Source organism: Lineus longissimus, chromosome 18 (assembly GCF_910592395.1).
Source record: "Lineus longissimus chromosome 18, tnLinLong1.2, whole genome shotgun sequence".
Lineage (NCBI taxonomy): Eukaryota > Metazoa > Nemertea > Pilidiophora > Heteronemertea > Lineidae > Lineus > Lineus longissimus.
This window is the reverse complement of record NC_088325.1, coordinates 3,609,646-3,628,603: the sequence shown is the minus strand read 5'-3', so window position 1 is coordinate 3,628,603 and position 18,958 is coordinate 3,609,646. Positions and strand designations below refer to the sequence as shown.

Below are 18,958 nucleotides of genomic sequence, written 5' to 3'. Positions count from 1 at the left end.
GCCGCGAATATGTCCCATCAGCCGGCAGTCGCGAAAATGTTATGCCGCGCCAATTTTCTGTTCTACAGTTACTAGAAATGAAATATCCCGGGCTAATATCTTCATTGGACTATACAATTAGCATTACACCAATTCAGCTCGTGCTGGCCGGGGCGCGTTACATGCGCATGAACAATTTTGATGGGTTTTGCCGAGGCCGAAATTAGGCCCATAAAAAGCTCATACAGGGTAACGGTGGTTATGGTGAGAGAGGGGGGGGGGGGGGGGGAAGCAAACTGCAGGTGCAGCAAATCCATAAAACAAATCATCTACATCTTCCTTTAGTAACGAGCTAAATGATTGGCTGTTAGTGATTCTTGGAACACACCCAATATAAAGGCTAGATGCCAGTCATACATCATCAACAAAATGATTCTGTAACGGGCTCAATGTTTCGTAGAATACACAGGTAATGAAGGCCAGATGCCAATCATACATATATCACGATTGTATGGAGGATATTACGTTGGTACCCGAGTTTGGACTTGGCGTCACCCTGGTAGCCCAACACCAGCATCATTGCCAGTATGGCAGATAATCCAGAACGACTCTATGACATCTTGATGCTGCTTGCTGCCTCCTTGTAACGTGTTGCATCAGTCAGCACGAAGATGATCACGGCACAGAGGGCTCTCTCAGGGCTTGTCATAATTAAAATCAAAATAGTATGAAAACTCTATTAGATTTTGAATTTTCTTATCTTATGTGCAATATAATGATTGAAACTACTACTGTGGAGTAGAAGATGACTGGGCTGCCGACAGCTTGGTAATAATGGCGATAATAGGTCTGTTGATCCTTTAAAAAGCACTCGAATGTGTATTTGGGAAAATGCCAGGTTAGGACTTTGGTCAGGTTGAAATGGCAGGCAAAGAATCAATTATATGTTTGTTCTGTGATAAAAAACCCATTGACATTGACTAAAAATACCAAAACGAAAATGATGTGACACGATCAGAGACTTGACCCTTGATTTAGATTTTGAAGCCTGTACTATATGAGAACAAAACAGAATTCATGAAAAAGTATTTTTCGTAGTTCTTAGTTAGACCATATCCACAACTCCGTGGATATGGTCTATTGTTTTTACTGAGCCGATCGCCAGGACCCGAGGGATGTGGTTTTTCGACACGTATCTCCGAAACTGCCGCACGGAACGACCTGAAATTTGGTTAGGTTACATTTCATAACCTGCTAACGAACAACGTGTACTTTATTTTTGCAGCCGTTGCTTACTTTTTTAGTTTTCGGGTGATTTTTGATGAAAATCGCCGGTTCTGAACCGTACCGGTAATAGCACTGCCTCCCGCGTTTTTACCGATTAGGCAAGTTGCTCAACGTTGATCTGTCCCGACCTGAACAGGTGGGAGGATACCCGCTACATGGAAGAGCCAACAGACATTTCGTCTACGCATTCTAGACTGGGTGAGTGTGATTTTTTCGTAATTGTAATCGCCCTCAAATTTGTGTTGAAACACTGCATCAGACAAAATTAACTCATCAGAGGTCAAGAAAAGGATCTTAAGAATATATATTCGCTGTTAGTTTGGGTGATTATAGGGAGCACGTCCATCTTTTGAGGCAAACTTGTCATCCGAAAGTTTCCAGATCCCCGCAATGGCGGATATACATTCATCAAAAAAATTACGAATTCGGGCAAGTTTCATCAAACTGTGCGCCTTAAACACCTAAGAATGTCTCAAAATCACCCAGACTCTACACATGAGATATACCTTCACTGAAAATAATTGCTAAAACCTCGCTTAACGTGTCGCGAGTGCTGAAAGCAACAGTTTTGGAGATCGTTTTTCTGTACATCCTGCTCACTCCTGTAGAAATGTACAGTAAAGCACGTATACACGTGCAGTGTAAATGGACACACGAATGTACACACCTTCTGAAAATATTGTCAGCAAAGGTGATAAGTGTTTGTTCTGAATTATGACAATGAAATTCATAGACTATTAGCAGGTAGCAGTGTCTGTTGGTCTGAATAATGAATGATAAAACTTCTGGTGAAGTTAAAATATTTCCTCGCTCTGTTTTACAGCCTGACGCAGTGACGGGGATGATCAGCATCTGTTCTGCGACCGCATCAGTCACGGATATAGGAGCCTTGACCACGAGGAGCTGATGAGGCAAAGTCGTATAACCGTCTTAACCTTGACATCGGTGCAGTGCTGAATTTGCCGTCCGAAGACAAACCAGTATAATATTCCAGCCGTATTTCGTTCTTTTCACTGTTATTCACTGTACTTCAAAAAGACTGAATAAATAAACCTACTGTGGCAGTTAGTTTAAAAAGATATTATTGCATTTTACGTTTTTACTCTTAGTGCTGATCGGTCATACCCCTTGGGCCTGGCCCTAACCTTGCATACTGGTTGTCTCGATGCCGTATGCTATGACCATGTATATATCTACTGGACTGGTTTGTTGCACCATGTCGAAGGAATTTTATGTAGAGATCAAGACACTTCCCTCACATCACAATCTACACCTCAAAAGAATGGTTGTAAAAATCCTTGCCATGATTCCCGGTTGCCCCTATGTTGTGACCATGCATGCATCAATGGCCTGGGATGTTGCAACCTACACTTCAAAGGAATGCGAAGTCTAAATCACATTTATTTTTTTCTCCCCAGGTTGTGACTTTCCTAACAGCAATTGCAGACCATATCCCTGGTGATAGTGTTTTGTCATCTTAAAAATGAGCACCAGGACAAAGCACCAAAAACCTGCCACTTAAGATCAGATCAGAAGTTACCTACGTGGTGCCAGTACCCACAAGTGCATGATTGACACCTAGATCATTTGAAGAAAAAATTGGCAGCAGAACCATGTGTGCATAGAGGGAGGTATTATAATATAAATACTGTGGAGACGCAATGTATTATTGGTCGTCCCAACATTGGGAGCTTTCATCCCCACCAGCCATATCAGATGGCCAACTGGTTTCCCTCACTCGACCAGAAAACTCGTCAAAAGATACGAAAGATGTTGAGATTCAGATTACATTTGCTTGTTGTCTGCTGGATTCTGACCATCCATATGCTGAGATGTTGCAGTCCCAGAACCATCGCTAATTCTAGTATTTATGATGCACCTACTGTCACAACCTAATTCAGCTGGTTATTCAGGGTTATTTGCCTCTGATTTATCTGGTTATATCCTGGTGCAAACCTAATTTCTCAACATGACAAAATACTTTCACCAGGGATATGGTCTGCAATTTGCTGTTAGGCGAATTGCCCAATACTAGTTTCCATTGCAGTACCAGTGGAGCGAGGTGAATCGCACTTGTTGTCAAGAAATACTAAAAACTCTGAATTCAGCACCATTAAAATCTGAAAAATTAGAGTTTCGGGTGAAAAAATCTGAAATGGGTCCTGTAGGGTTTGGCAGCTCTGCAGTAGGGGTGATGGACAACTTGTTCTTCTGCAGGGAAAAAAGCGACACATAGTAACCCAGCTACAGTGGGGGCCTTATCCCAAGTGGAACTGTGCACGCTGCTGGCGATGCTGGAGGGAAGAGGGCCAGTGTACTTGCCGGAGCCACATTGCTCTTCTGATGTTAAAATGAACAAGAAAATGAAGAACAAGATGATCTCAAGCAGAGGCCAGTTCAAAATTTGGTCAAAATCAAGAGGAAGTGTTATCGAAAGTTTGAAGCACTGTATACTACAGTCCAAATCATTATTGACATCCGTCCAGCTTCTCGCCAGTGACACGCCACATACCCGCGAGGCACCCGCGAGTTGTGTGCCACTGACGCACCAGTGCTTACATGTGTCTTCCTATGTTTGCATGACTGCAGCAGACTGTCAGAAACGTGCTGGACAAGGAGGAAGAGAGTGAACAGTCATGAAAAGACTACATGAGAGGGGCATATGTAGGGGTGATGGCGGAGGTGTTCTTCTGCGAGGCGAGAAACGATGGATAGTGACCCAGCTACGGATGGGTGCCTTATCCAAAGCGGGACTCTGCACGCTGCTGGCGATGCTGGAGGGATGGGGGCCAGTGTACCTCATCTGCGGGGATCATCACAGGCATCTGCAACAAGGACCAGTCATTGCTGCAACCTGCAATAAATGTCAAACCCAACAATTACCATCTTATACCCAGACAGAGTATTTCAACCTGCATTGCGGTGATAATTTTGCAGGTTGCTCCTACAAAAATAGCTCATCAATCACGCAAGTGACCCAGGCAAGAGTGAAAGTCTGTTTTTATTAGGTCAATAAATTGACCTTATTGTTTTAAAGTGGTTGTTTCCTTTTCTACAAAAATAACTGATCTGATAATTTGAAAATAAATTTTTTGGTGCCAGATTAATCACCTGGCTGATAAGGACTTCTCTAGTTTCAAAGTCTGCTGATGCATCATTGACATTCTGCCAAATTATCTTAATTGAATTGAACTAATTTTGATCCAACATCTCAAAGGGGCAATGACTCTTTTTTTCAAGTCTTATATATCTTGGACTTTCTGATGAGTGATGATCAAAGTGAAAGTGATCTATATCCTGGGCCATGCAGGAATCCGATTCAACGTGAGGGTGGACTGACTGGCAGGAAATGCTGCAGCCTTTGGCAATCTGGACATGACTGCAGCAGACATTGTAGACACGATCGTCGGAAACGTGCTGGAAAAGGAGGAAGAGAGCGAACAGTCATGGAAAGAATACATGAGAAGGGCATCAGTAGGGTTGATGGTGGAATTGTTCTTCTGCGAGGCAAGAAGCGATGGATAGCGACCCAGCTACGGATGGGTGCCTTATCCAAGCAGGACTGTGCACGCTGTTCGTAATGCTGGAGGGAAGATGGCCAGTGTACCTGCCGGAGTCACATTGCTCTTCTGATGTTAAAATGAACAAGAACATGAAGAACAAGATGATCTAAAGCAGAGGCCACTTCAAAATTTGGTCAAAATCGAGGGGAGTTCTGATCGGAAGTTTGAATTACTGTATACATGTACTATAATTTGAGAATATTCGCCTTTGATTTATTTTCACATTTACCAATCTTAAAAATGTATGCTGACAAAAATCAATCTGATTGAAATGACTGCTACAGGGTTGTCAAAACAATAAAATAAAATACGCAGAAGTTAATGACAAAGTAAGATTTCGGGATCTACGATACTGTTTTCAGTCACGCATGGCAGACCCCAATCTCCAAGCCGCTCCATTTGTAACAGTTGCTGAGTGAAACTTGCTCCATGGACTGACTCGGTGTACAGTAATTTAGACAAAAGTTAATTCGACAATGGTGATTTCCATGCTCTTGCCTCGCTGAGGTGGTGTGCTCCTCAAAGACTAATCAGTCATCACGAAGCCTCTCAAAGAAACCTAAATAAATAAACCGGTTTGTCATCAAGAAAGCAACACTAGCTCCTTGAGGCCTACAGTCGGTCGTCTAAATGCGATCGTGCCGAATTCAATCTCATGTGGACTAAATCTTTATATGCACGCATGCTTAGTGGTGCTAAATTGGTGTCATCACCGCGACATCCTGCGGATTATTGGTGGAACCAAAAAAAATTAATCCTCATCAGTCCTCATTGCTGTTGAGTGTCTAAACAGGTACATTTGAATGAAATCACATCCGGTCTGGAATGGGGTTCGATCCGCTCATATCTGAATGCGGTCTTTTTGAAAAGCGTTTAAATGGCCCTATCAAGGACGGATCATGTAAATATAGATTAAGGTGCTACTCCCACTCACAGACGAAGAAACAGACCAGGATAGGGAGTATGATTGGCTGGAGCTGGTAGGCATGCAAGACCAGTACACTGAGGAATAATTGCATACTGACTAGGAGCTACTTATTCATACATCCCCAAGGGGGTCGGCCGACTCCCCAAAACTCAAAAGTCAACCAAAACATCCAAAGTGCATCGCAACACCCTCAAAATATTGTTGGAGGCGTACAATTTATGTTAGATACTGCAGTGCCATCTATATAACTACAAACTGCTTTTAACATGATTTGTAATTGTTTCTAGGTGACGATCGTGGCGGTCGGTTGTGAAAGGGTTTAATGGCTCTGGCTGTCCTGGCAGGAATCCTTATCATCGTAATTACAAACACTGACTGTGTTTTACTTGTTCTATACATCATAGCCTCGAGGTCAACTTCCGTCGGTCTCTGGAGATCATTTGATGAGCCGGCAAGAAACTTAACCATCGCTGGTCTAGGGGCGTAGTCCTAAGTCCTTAAAAACTCAACCCCCTGTCCTTTCTTCAGTGTTCTATGGTAGTGTGATGTAGGACTGTTGATTATATATCATTAATAACGGACAGCAATTTTAATTTGATATGAATTTCAATACATTTCAAAACACATTTACAGCTCTTAACAGACTTTTGAAAGAAATCACAGTGAAGAATAAAATATCACAGAATTTATTGTTTATGCTAATGCAAAATTCATAAATTAAACCGGGCCATAAGGGCACCTGAGATTAAAATGCTTTGCATTAAAATTGGTAATTATCCTACAATATGCATGTGACAGTAAGATCCTATCACCAGCAGAAATTCCTCTAAGCCTAATGTCTGGACGGACTGCATTTCTCTTCTGTGGAGGAAACTTATTTCATGCTATTTACAGTTTTATCGCAGTATTGGACAGGAGATTATCATTACAATTTACGATATACAACTCAGTCAGTGTCAATTTTCGATATACAACTAAGTCAGTATTATTTGGGTCAGTTTCTGAACCTTGATTGGTTTTGGTATCAACACAATGGCATGAATTTCACACAATGACTCTTTGCAATATTCTTATCAATATCTATAAATTTTTGCACCATATAAGGCATCGTTGAGCTGTCCTGCTTTGATATGCAGAAAAGTTTATTTTGGAATTACTCAGGCCTAATATTTATATCATATTATGTACATGTATATTATCGCTACATTGAGCACAACATTGTTCGTAATGTCAAAAGTTATTAATTAGTCCTTCATCTGCCTTAAAGGGAATTTCGCACGACAAATGTTTCGGCCTCCTTTTTACATTTTCTCAGGCAGTGGAAATGAACCTTCTCATTTCCTATTTGTCTGGTGTAGATCAGTAATCAGGATTAGCCCAGATGAACATGTGGACAGTAGGGTCAGCTATGGTCATTATGCATATATCCATCGTTCACCGCCGATCAACTCCCCCCTGACCAGCCGTCAGAATGGCTGTTACAACATTATTGGTCGTCTCCATGCATTCCCTTCCTTTCCCACACGACTATATCCCAACACAAATACTACACTTGTGGGTGTTGCACGAGACACGTACTGAAAGCCATCGTAGTGGAAGACTAAGGCCCAAATTCATCAAGGGCGTTTAATAGTTAGACGTGTGTAACTTCTCCCTTATTAGTTTCAGGGCTTATTCATATTCTGTGAAGATTTACATGATGGACCTGAATCTGTCTATTCAGTAGTTAATCGCTGTTTCAAGCTAAACGCCCTTCATGAATTTGGCCCGAAGTATTCAATGAGTAACAGTTCCATGCATGCTGACCTGATACAAATGCAGAGTGCGTGTTGTAGAAGATGGGTAACCTTATCATAAAGTGAGGTTGGCAATATCAATTCAGGCGGTCATATGATTACTTTGTGTCGAGCAATGTCATCGGCCACCCGTTTATGAGTGCACGTCCGACGGGTTTCCCGCCCTATTGGGTCGGCGGTCAAAGGAGTAGACATTCACTGCTGGTAAGTCGGCTTGGCCAACTGTGGTGAACCTTTACAGTCGTTTACTGTCCGAGTCATATACCAGTTTTCCTTCTTCTTGACTGGTTGTCCAAGGCGGCTAAGAAGGCCAGTCTCCCCCGAAGTCATTAACGAGCCATATCGATCTGGTCGCTACTATCTTGATCCACGATATTGTTCGAAGCCAAATTCTCTGGGCTGTGGTTGATATCGGAAGTGAGATCTATAGTAACTGTGGGTTTGTCTCAACAGATTGGACTACCACTGTTATTGCTCCTGTAAAGAAGAAGAAGAAGAAATCTTTGTCACTAATGGGTCAGTTATTTAGATGATTATTATTTCATCCCGTCTTGGAGGAGGAATACTCTCTGGTTAACATGGTAATAAGAACATTCTCAGGATCAAATTGGATAACCGAGTCTCACAAATGCAGATTTATGGAGGAAGATTAGACATGAGAGGATAAAAGTCCAAGTGCTGATGAGCAAGTAGCTTGCGATGAACTCTTATCTTGCCGCCGGCAAAAGTTAGAGTCACTTGACCAATAACCTCAGAGTGTACATAAACACATAGTGGCAGGCAAAAAGGGCATCCCATTTTGGGTGGGGAACACTCCCTGGAGAATAACTTTCCAAGTGCAGTGCCAATCCAGATGGAAATTCTAGATCAGAGTGTGATCTAGTGGTTCATGCAGTCAGTCAGCCACCCATGGGCTGTTGTCAGGCAAGTTCTCTCGTCGCTATGACATCATTTTTTTGCTGTAACATTATATTTGGCGGCAATACTGTTATGATTGCCCGGGCGAAAAAATGTGAACTTATCTCATCCCCGACAACAATACGTTCTCTGAGTTGTCAAAAAATCGCAAACACATCAGACTTGTGTAAAAAAGGGGAGTGGATCAAAGAGAAAGAGAAAGCAGGGCGTCTTGAGACAGAGGGGCACCTGAATGTGGATAAGCAATCATGCCAAGTTCTTCTGCCCAGGAAAAGGGAAAGATGTGGTCATTCAGCTGGTCAGCAATGTTGATAGTAGCAACAACTTCGGAAAGTTTATTTGCGAAGATAAGAGTTAATAAATTTTTCTTTCTTCGTTAAAGCCCATGGCGTTCAAAAATCCAATCACGTTAATACGTAGAACTGAAGATAAATTTCAACAGTGCCATTGTGTAGACAGATGGGTGCAAAGTTTCAGCCAAAATGCATGCACGATGACGGTTATAACGTCATTTCAATTTGCCTCACCTAGCTGTAAACATGAACACTGTACCCCTTTAAGAGCCTATTCAGTCGATCTTTTCAAACATGTCAAAGCGGGTGTGATATTCTTTTGATTACGACTCATTGTGGACTCCACAAGGTAGCTACTGAGCAGATTATGCAACAGTTAATGATTTTAAAAAGCGCCAAGAAACTGCAACAAAAATAATTTGAAAACTCACTTTCAAAGGCTGTCGACATTTTTTTTGGAGCACAGCAATTATGATGATTGCTGTGACAAGCCAAGGAGATAGTGCTGTTGTCGTGGCTGCAGAAGCAGCTTCAACCATTTTGCGCTGAGGTGGACCTGGGTTTACTGGAAAGTAAAATTCATGTAAGTCATTAACAATTCAAGACACCAATATCATTGAAGCTGATATGCATGCATAAAAAACCTACCGGCTATGTGTGAAAACACAATCATCCGTCCACCACATTCTGTACGACAGTCAGCCATGTTTTAAATACCCTCAGTTATGATACACCAGCAGTAGTCCCAAGTGTTCACTGCCTTGCACCCTACGTGGAGTATAGAAAATTAGTGTCACTTCACACATATGCAGCAAAATTACCCTTGCACCCCCTTGCGTTCATTTCTTGAATTGGAAATCTTCCTCATCAGACAGCCTTCAATATACTCATGGTATTTATACACCTAAAGGACGACATTGTATGATGCTTACCAACATTATTGACAGATATTGCCTTAGAAACCTTTGGCTCTCCAATAACGTTTTCTGCCGTACAGGAAATGACATATTCTTTTCTCTCCTCATCCATGTCTGTGCTCACTACTAACAATGTGCTCATAGTCTGTTTCTGGCCGTCCTTGGCCCCTGAGCAGTCTGACTCGTTGACCATTGTCTTGCCATTGAAGGGTTGCTGGAAAATAAGAATGGTATGGCAATGGTAAAGCTACAGTGTCTATTTCATCTTCATCACTTACACTACTGTGGAGCCTCCCTATAGTGGACACCACTCTGTCAAGGATACCCCCTCTATTTAAAATACTGCACTGGTACCAAAAGGTAGTTTCCATTTAAATTTACAGTACTTTTTTTCCAGATAATCAGGGCACCGCTCTCAATTAGAGACAGCATTTCCCAGTGCCAGGGGTGTCCCTATAAGAAGTATGATTTTATTATTTTATTATTGATCAAAAGGCTCATTTAAAAACTGCACAGTGGCTTTATTGCTCAAGGAATCACAGTCGCTGACTTCATCTTAAAAGGACAATATAGGCAGCAGCTAGGCAGGCTAGATAAAGTTACACAAAGTCGCCAATAGGGGTCTTTCATATCTCACAGTACGTCATAGTGATTAACGCTAGTTAAAGGAATAATATTAGTGCTGAATTTGACATGACCCAGGGCCCTTATTGTGTATATTAGTCCCCTGAAGATGGCCAATTTAGCCCCTCTCCTACCTATAGTCCCCCTAGCTGTCTCCTCAAGACCAAAGATCAATAAATCGTTTCAATCGGTGTTGACCTTCTAAAGTCAAGACATCGTCCTCTGATGCTCTACTTACATCATTTACAAACCATGAAATCTTCGGTGCCGGAAATGCACAGTTTGTTTTGCAGGTTAAGTACTCATAGCGCTGGGGCTCTTCAGCTGTGCTCGGACTGACAATTTTTTTTAATGACACATCTGTAACCGGAACTGAAAACAGACAAGAGAAAATCTGCCTACAATGACAAAGTTGAAGCACATTTGTTTACATCAACACTCCAGGCGAAATCATATTTGTGAATTTTTTTATCTGTAATTTTAGAGAGAATTTTAAAAAAAAACTCGAAATAAAAAAGTTACATAATGAAAAACCAATGCACATTTATTTCTGCCATAATCAATGTACAATTAGAAAATAAACTGAAAAAATGCAGTCTATATCTTGTGCATTAGTTCACGAAATTTCGTAGTATGTATTCGTATTTATATGAGCCGCACTGTACAATGTACTGTAGCAGACTTGGCTACCACTACTTCAACAACTGAGGCTTAGCTACTACAATCATGGTACATTTCTGTACACCTTAGTATAAATCACGACTTTAGCACTTTCACTAGTTTCAGTGTCATGGGCGCCAAAAGAACCACTCTTGCACCCAAGTCATTTGCAATCAACTTTACTTCTCATTGGTGAGTTCTTAGATTAGAGTGCCCTTATGCCTCATGTTGGTGTAGCTCCTGTTTAACTTACCCAAAACCTGTAAGTCCACATGGTCCATATGTTTGGAATACAGACACCAATATGTCCCATTATCGCCCCATTGGACATCCATTATTGTCATATTGTAATACTCAACATCATCGTTAGTGTCTGAACATGACATGACATATTTATCCTTTACAAAAGAATCACAATTGACTGTTCTTGTTTTGAAATTAGGCGGCGAATGCCAGAGTACCGGCAATACATTATCAGGGTCATATTTCAGTTTACACCACAAACTGACGCTGTGTCCTTGTATCACTTTGACTGGTCCTGGCTGTACTGTGATATCAGTCTGGGAATAAATACTAGTCAGTGCTGAAAAGAATTAACAAAGATTTACTATCTGGATCTTGACTTAAGAATTAGACGCAAATATCTTTTTAACTGTCAAGTCCACACTTGGAGAGGTATTGAAAAAACAATTTGCTTTGGCAAGTCTACAGATATGAAGAAACGTTTTTAGAGTTTTGCTAATTTGGCAATTGGGGGAGTTTTTTAATATATTTCTGCCTGTTGGTTGAAGAAATGGGTCGAAATCAATGTCTCTCAATGCTATATGATAACGTAAAAAGATTGTAAGATGCTTACCATCATTATTGACAGATATTGCCTTAGAAACCTTTGGCTCTCCAAGAACGTTTTCTGCCGTACAGGAAATGACATGTTCTTTTCTCTCCTTATTCATGTCTGTACTCATTACTAACACTGTGCTCATAGTCTGTTTCTGGCCCTCCTTGGCCCCTGAGCAGTCCAACTCTCTCACCGTAGCGTTGCCATTAAAGGGTTGCTGTAAAATAAGTATGGCAATGGTAAAGCTACAGTGTCTATTTTATCTTCATCACTTACACTACTGTGGAGCCTCCCTTCAGTGGACACCACTCTGTCAAGGATACCCTCTCTATTTAAAATACTACACTGGTACAAAAAGGTAGTTTCCATTTAAATTTACAGCACTTTTTTTCCAGATAATCAGGGCACCTCTCTCAATTAGAGACAGCATTTCCCAGTAGGGTATCCCTATCAAGAAGTATCGGTGTAGACCTGCTAAGGTCAAGACATCGTCCTCTGATGCTCTACTTACGTCATTTACAAACCATGAAATCTTGGGTGCCGGTGATGCACAGTTTGTGGTGCAGGTGAAGTTCTCATACAAGTGGTGTGGATCTGCAGCAGACTTGGGGACAACTTTTTCTAGTGTCACATTTGTAACAGGAACTGGAAACAGACAAGAGAAAATCAGCTTAGGAAGACGAAGTGGAAGCACTTTGGTTAACATGAACACTCCAGGCGAAATTAATTGCAAAATTTCACCTCAAAAGGTGCATTCAAATTCTTCCAAAATCCTAGACATTTACAATCAACTTTATTTCTAATTCTTGAGTTCTTTTCAATACGTCAAGGCAGCTTTTGGAAGATTAGCGTGCCCTTATGCCTTATGTTGGTGGAGCTCCTGTTTAACTTACCCAAAACCTGTAAATCCACAGTACCTTTGTCGTTGATATGCCGACAACAATATATCCCATTATCGGCCCATTCGACACCCCTTATTGTCATATTATAAAACCCAAAATGGTTGTTAGGGTTTGAACATGACATGGCATATTTATCCTTCGAATTACCATAACAATCACAATCGCCAGTTCTTGTTTTGAAACTTGGGGGTGACTGCCAATAAACTGGCACCACATGTTTAGGGCCGTATTTCAGTTTGCACCACAAACTGACTTTTTGTCCTTGCTTCACTTGTACTGGTCCTGGCTGTATTGTGATATCATTCAGGGAATATACACCGGCCAATGCTGAAAAAAAAATGAAAATTTACTAACTGGACCTGAAGATTTACTAAAAAAAATCGAAATCAAGCAGTTACATAATGCACTGTATCTGGTGCATTATTTTGTGAGATATCGTATGAAGTAGGTGTTCTTATTGATATGAGCCACACTGTACATGTACTTTATCATATACCCTAAGTGCATTGATCTGGTAGACAAAACCGTAGAATAGCAAAATCTAACCCCGAAAGGTGCATTAGAATTCTTCCAAAATCACGGAAGGTGAACCAGGGACAGTCTTTTACGATATAAGAAAGTGATCGGAACCCTTCTCAACATTCAAGTAGAGTAAAATGTGCGAAAATGCCTGAATCTAATATTGTATGACCCGTGTGACAAAAATATCTGGATCACACCGTCAATTGTAATCATCGTTGCCAAGTCGCACTTGATTTACTGACTCTGCTGCAGTTGGTTCCCCAGCCACCTATCAACAATGGGAACAATCGACGGCCAACAATGGTCATAATGGGACGTATCTAAGGTTGGATACGAATGCGCGCAATATCATTGCGTGCTCTCCTTATTCAAAATGGAGGACAAGGGATTGTTTCAGCGTGAAATGTCCAATTTTGCCAGAATACGATACATACATAAAATAAAAAAACAAGACAGAAAGAGGTTTTTCAATGCCGGAGTGATGCCGAGGAAGGTCACATGCCTGAGAAAACAGATTCATGCAAGAAATCTGCATAAATTCACAAATCCTGTTCAAAGTGTGGCACCTCTTCGTGCATGATCAGTCTTACTGTAACCTGATCATGGATCACAGCAACACTGAGCGCCCGTGACTGCGCCATTCATTGCTGTAAATTATATCTTTATTACCAAGAATTCATGGAGACTAAGGAATTTGGCACTACAGAAATTTAAAAAATCAAGTTTTTTTCAAAAGGGTGGGTAAAAAGTTCCTGAATTCCAATACTAAATGTTATTGATTCATTGTAAATAAATTATCAAGATGAACAAAATGATACCTTATTCAGCACTGAACTCCTAAAGATAAAGGAGATACAGAGCATTTTGTCTTAGAGAAGAAATTGATAATTTGATTTCCCGTGCTGTGGCGTGATGGTGGGCATTCTTTGTCTTAGAGGGTTTTAGAGCCTCTTTAAAATACCATAGCTACTAAACAAGTAGCGATAGCCATTGAATAGAAGACGAATTATCTTGCAAAAGCCCCCTAGTGTCCATATTTGAACCTAGTGCCAGTTAATATGCTGTAGTATTGGTTCCAAATTCTAAGTCTTTATTTATTCTTGTTATTACGCATCTGTTTGACACAAATACACTTCACGGTTTAATGAAAAAACTATCACGACATCCTTGAAATGTTTTTGATAGAAACATAACAAGAACACTCTGGAGAATCAAAATGTGAACTCCGGGCAATTCGTGTCCAGGTTCCGAGTCAATTGGTATTCCTGAGTTCTGAGGCATTTCATGCATGATACGTCATTTGAAATAGCAACACTGCAGGTGTCAAATCGTCAGTGTTGGCTCATTGCTCATTCATAGGTCTTGCAAGGCCCCGCTACTGCTCGCAAATTTGTCGAATACGCATCCAACTAATGGAAATTAAGAGCGTCTCGTAGGCCTAAGCTATATATCCATGCACTTGATTGGGAACAACGTTTTCTCTAAATCATCTCAAGATACCATTATTTTGAGCTATCAAATATGTCTGTGTAAATAAGAGAACATAAAGTGTCTGAAACACTCTAAAACCAGATAAAACCGCATTGAAATCCAAAGTCTCAAATGGAGAAGTAGGACTTTTCCTGCCCAAATTGAAAATAAATATCTTTTGGAGGTGTGGTGATTTCAGCCAACAGAACAAAAGTAGGACAAGGATGAATTTTGGTATAAAGATTACAATACAATACATGCAAGATATGAATCAATTTTGAGAGCATTAACTGATATTTGTCCTCCCAAGTAGGACAATAGCCTGATCTACATTACAACTTTTGGTGAACCCGCCGCCTGGCTCTAACAAGCCAGTTGCTAGCCTGATTAGGTAATCTAGTTGTCAAACACATTAATTGCTATATCTTCAAAATGGATGGAGCAAATTGCAAGGGGTTTTCTGTATTGTATAAATTGTTAGGTGCACTTTTGAAATCATCTTACAGCAGGAAATGGCAAAATACCTGGAGTCGTAAAACTAGGGGGGTGGGGGTGAGCAGCCCTGTGATTGTACCTACCATAAACTCCAAGGATGGCTGTCCCAAACAGAAAAATGTGCCACTTCATCATCCACACATCATGTCTCCTTTTGTTCTTTGGAGAGCCGGAGGGAAATTTTCACCAGATTATTTTTCACAAGCGACGATTGCTTTTCCTAATCGTGATCCTATCTAATTCGTCATTTAGATCTACAGGTTTGATTTATACTAGAAATGAGGTGATTCCCCTAGTTTCTCTTGACTTTTACCAGCATATTGATTATTTACGTTTGAGAATTAAGTAGTTCTTGAACCGAAACTGAATCAAAACCTTGCTCTTAGTCAGAATGTAGAAGTTATTCTGAAACTAGATGTGAAACAAACCAAGGTCAAGGGAACATTTTTAAAAAAAACAATCCCAACTCTACAGATTAAGTTTGGTCAACATCTAAGCATCGGTTTCATTGTAATCAAAACTTATCGAAGTAAATATAGATGCAGCACGTCTTTTATTTTGGGTATGGGAAATATTGAGGAAATCACCAGGGCAAAGAGGTATTTTGCACTTCAACTTGATACAAAAAATTTGAAAATTCATCTTGGGGAACCCCTTCAAACTCCCTGTTACTTTCATGAATACTACATACATCTCAGTCTATCTATTCATTATGACTTACCTGAGGAGTTCCATCGGAATCCACAGAATCACTTGGGGAAAGATCGCTTTCTGAGACTGACTTTTTCCAGCATATTGATTATTTACGTTTAAGAATTAAAGAAAATTGCCTGCATGGCCACATACTTAATGAAAGACTGTCCACCATACATGGTTCTGAACTTCTATTTATTGAAAATGTTGTATTAAACATTTTAAAGGAGTTGGCAGATAATCCGTTCAGTATGTTTGTCCTGCTAAAGTTTTATTAGTCAGTTATTTTCCTGAAAGTGTTTGACGTTTTTCCTGTATTGTTTCAACTCTTAGATAGTAGAAATAGGCGTTATTCATTATCTTTAGCATGCATAATGCCTGGCACGGGGAATTGATATTTGTCCTCCCAAGTAGGGCAATAGCCTGATCTACATCAAAACTTTTGGTGAACCCGCCACCTGGCTCTAACAAGCCAGTTGCTAGCCTGATTAGGTAATCTAGTTGTCAAACACATAAATGGCTATATCTTCAAAATAGATGAGCAAATTGCATGGGGTTTTCTGTATTGTATAAGTTGTAGGTCACTTTTGAAATCGTCTTAGAGCAGGAAATGGCAAAATACCTGGAGTCATGGCCTTTAAACTAGGTGGTGGGGGGGGGGGGGGGGGTAGGGGGTGAGCAGCCCTGTGATTGTACCTACCATAAACTCCAAGGATGGCTGTCCCAAACAGAAAAAAGTGCCACTTCATCATCCACACGGCACGTCTCCTTTTGTTCTTTAGAGAGGCAGAGGGACCTTGTCACCAGATTATTTTTCACAAGTGAGGAGTGCTTCTCCTAATTGTGATCCTTAATAAACTTTTCAGAAAATTGATCTAATACCAGACCTACATGTAGAACTTGAACTAGACCTGAAACCAGGTGATTCCCCTAGTTTCTCTTGACTTTACACCGGCATAATGATTATTTACGTTATTTACTCTGGAGTGCACCCGAGTTTGGACTTGGCGTCACCCTGGTAGCGCAACACCAGCATCATTACCAGTATGGCAGATAATCCAGAACGACTCTATGACATCTTGATGCTGCTTGCTGCCTCCTTGCAACGTTTTGCTCTTTGAAAACCTATTTTTGGCTATATCTTACGAACACTGCTAGCTAGAATCATGAATTATTTACTGTAGATACATCTCATAAGAGTGCTTGAAATGAAATGTAACCTGGGGTTTTGATTTGACCTTCTTTTCAAGGTCACAGAGGTCAAAGTTCGCTATCGGCATCGCCATTAATTATAGCGGCACGTTTCATCACCACTGGCGATAGTGATTTGAAATCTTGAAATATGTACCCCTAGGTCAAATGACCTCAGAGCCTAAACGTCCATCGTCCGTCGTCATCATATGCAGAACTATCGCGTGATAATCTGCCTGACATTTTCATAACAAGTTCTTCTTCAGGTTCTCCCTTCCATGTCGACAGATGAGCACAATGGCCCTGGCAATTTCATTATTCCCAGGTGCATGTAGTTCTTGAACCAAAACTGAATCAAAACCTTACTCATAATCAGAATGCAGAAGTTATACTGAAACTAGAAGTAAAACCAATTCCTAACTCTACAGATTTTTAAAGTGTGGTCAAAATTTAAGCATCGGTTTCATTTTTAACAAAACTTATGGAAGTAAATATATACACAGCACGTCTTTTATTTTGGGTATGGTAGATATTGAGGAAATCACCAGGGCAAAGAGGTATTTTGCACTTCGACTTGATACAAAAAGTTTAAAAAGTCGTCTTGGGGACCCCCTTCAAACCCCTTGTTACTTTCATAAATACTATATGCATCTCAGTCTATCTATTCATCATGAGTTACCAGAGGAGGCCCATCGGAATCCACAGAATCACTTGGGGAAGGATCGTTTTCTGAGACTGAATTCGCCAAAAATTATGCCACTTTATAGCTGGAAACGCATGAAGTGTGGCCTCCCTGCCCGCCCTTTTTGCTATCATACTCACCCTAGGTGCCTTGCAACCAGAATCTATCGTCTGCTTCACTAAGGCCAGAACAGAGCTTGCATTTATTGAGCTTGGGTATCACCATCTAACGATGTATACCAAAACCAACCCTATCCGTCGATCAACGGATTTGGCACACAATGGATGCATTTTCTTGTCCGTCGATCGACGGGTATGACACTGAAAGAGTTAAAAAGCACTTGAATTAATATTCAGGACAATATCAGGTAGGTACTACATGTAGTAGATTACTAAAACAATGGCAGGTAGAGGATCAATTATATATTATCTATTTCCTGATGACTTTTGCCTAAATTAAACACTGTCTAGTCCCATCCCCCCTCCCCTCCCCTCACACTGGTGCCCCACTAACAAATTATGTGGCTGAACGAAAGGATCGAAACAGAGTGACCCATTGATGGAGTTATCTATTTATGGTATCAGGCAGGAGCTGTTTTAAAATAAGACTCTAAAGCAGCATTCAAGCAAGAGTTTTTCATTGCAGTGACCTTCAATAATTATCGCATGTGACAAAATCCCTCATCTGCGGGATCATCACAGGGGCCTGCAACAAGGTCCAGTCTTTGTTGCAACCTGCAATAAATGTCAATCCAAATGATTACCGTTTTTTACCCTGACAGGGAGTATTTTATCCCGCATTGCGGTGATAATTGCCACAGGTTTCTGCTATTAAAATATCTTCTCAGACACACAAATGCCCCAGGCAAGAGTGATAGTCTGCTTTTCATGGGTTCAACAACTTTCCAGTCGTTGTTTCCTGAATCTGTTATGAGAATTTGTTTTCATATCACGAAAATAAATTTTTTGGTGCAAGATTAATCACCCCGCTGAAAGATTCCAGGTCAGCTGACACATCATTGCGCAAAATTATCTCAATTGAATTGGACTAATTTTGATCAAATATGTCAAAAGGGCAATGAATCTTTTTTTCAAGTCTTTGATATTTTGGACTTTTGGTTAATGAATCCCTTTGATGACTGACTGATGATTTAAGTGGAAGTGATCTATATCCCGGGCCATGCAGGAATCCGATTCAACT

General features: G+C 40.7%; 2 protein-coding genes across 12 annotated transcripts in view; one reads left to right on the top strand and one right to left on the bottom strand.

The window, feature by feature from the left end:
* The window catches only part of LOC135502527 (caldesmon-like), a 272,930-nt gene that overhangs the window by 127,581 nt on the left and 126,391 nt on the right, over nucleotides 1–18,958 (top strand). The gene's annotated exons all lie outside the window — the stretch shown is intronic.
* The window catches only part of LOC135502401 (uncharacterized), a 98,994-nt gene that overhangs the window by 45,516 nt on the left and 34,520 nt on the right, over nucleotides 1–18,958 (bottom strand). Inside the window, exons 7-10 of the mRNA XM_064795207.1 lie at nucleotides 11,822–12,020; nucleotides 11,219–11,548; nucleotides 10,544–10,677; nucleotides 9,697–9,895 (exon numbers count right to left, since the gene is read on the bottom strand). Coding sequence (XP_064651277.1) covers nucleotides 9,697–9,895; nucleotides 10,544–10,677; nucleotides 11,219–11,548; nucleotides 11,822–12,020 — 862 coding nt within the window. The remainder of the gene's footprint in view (nucleotides 1–9,696; nucleotides 9,896–10,543; nucleotides 10,678–11,218; nucleotides 11,549–11,821; nucleotides 12,021–18,958) is intronic.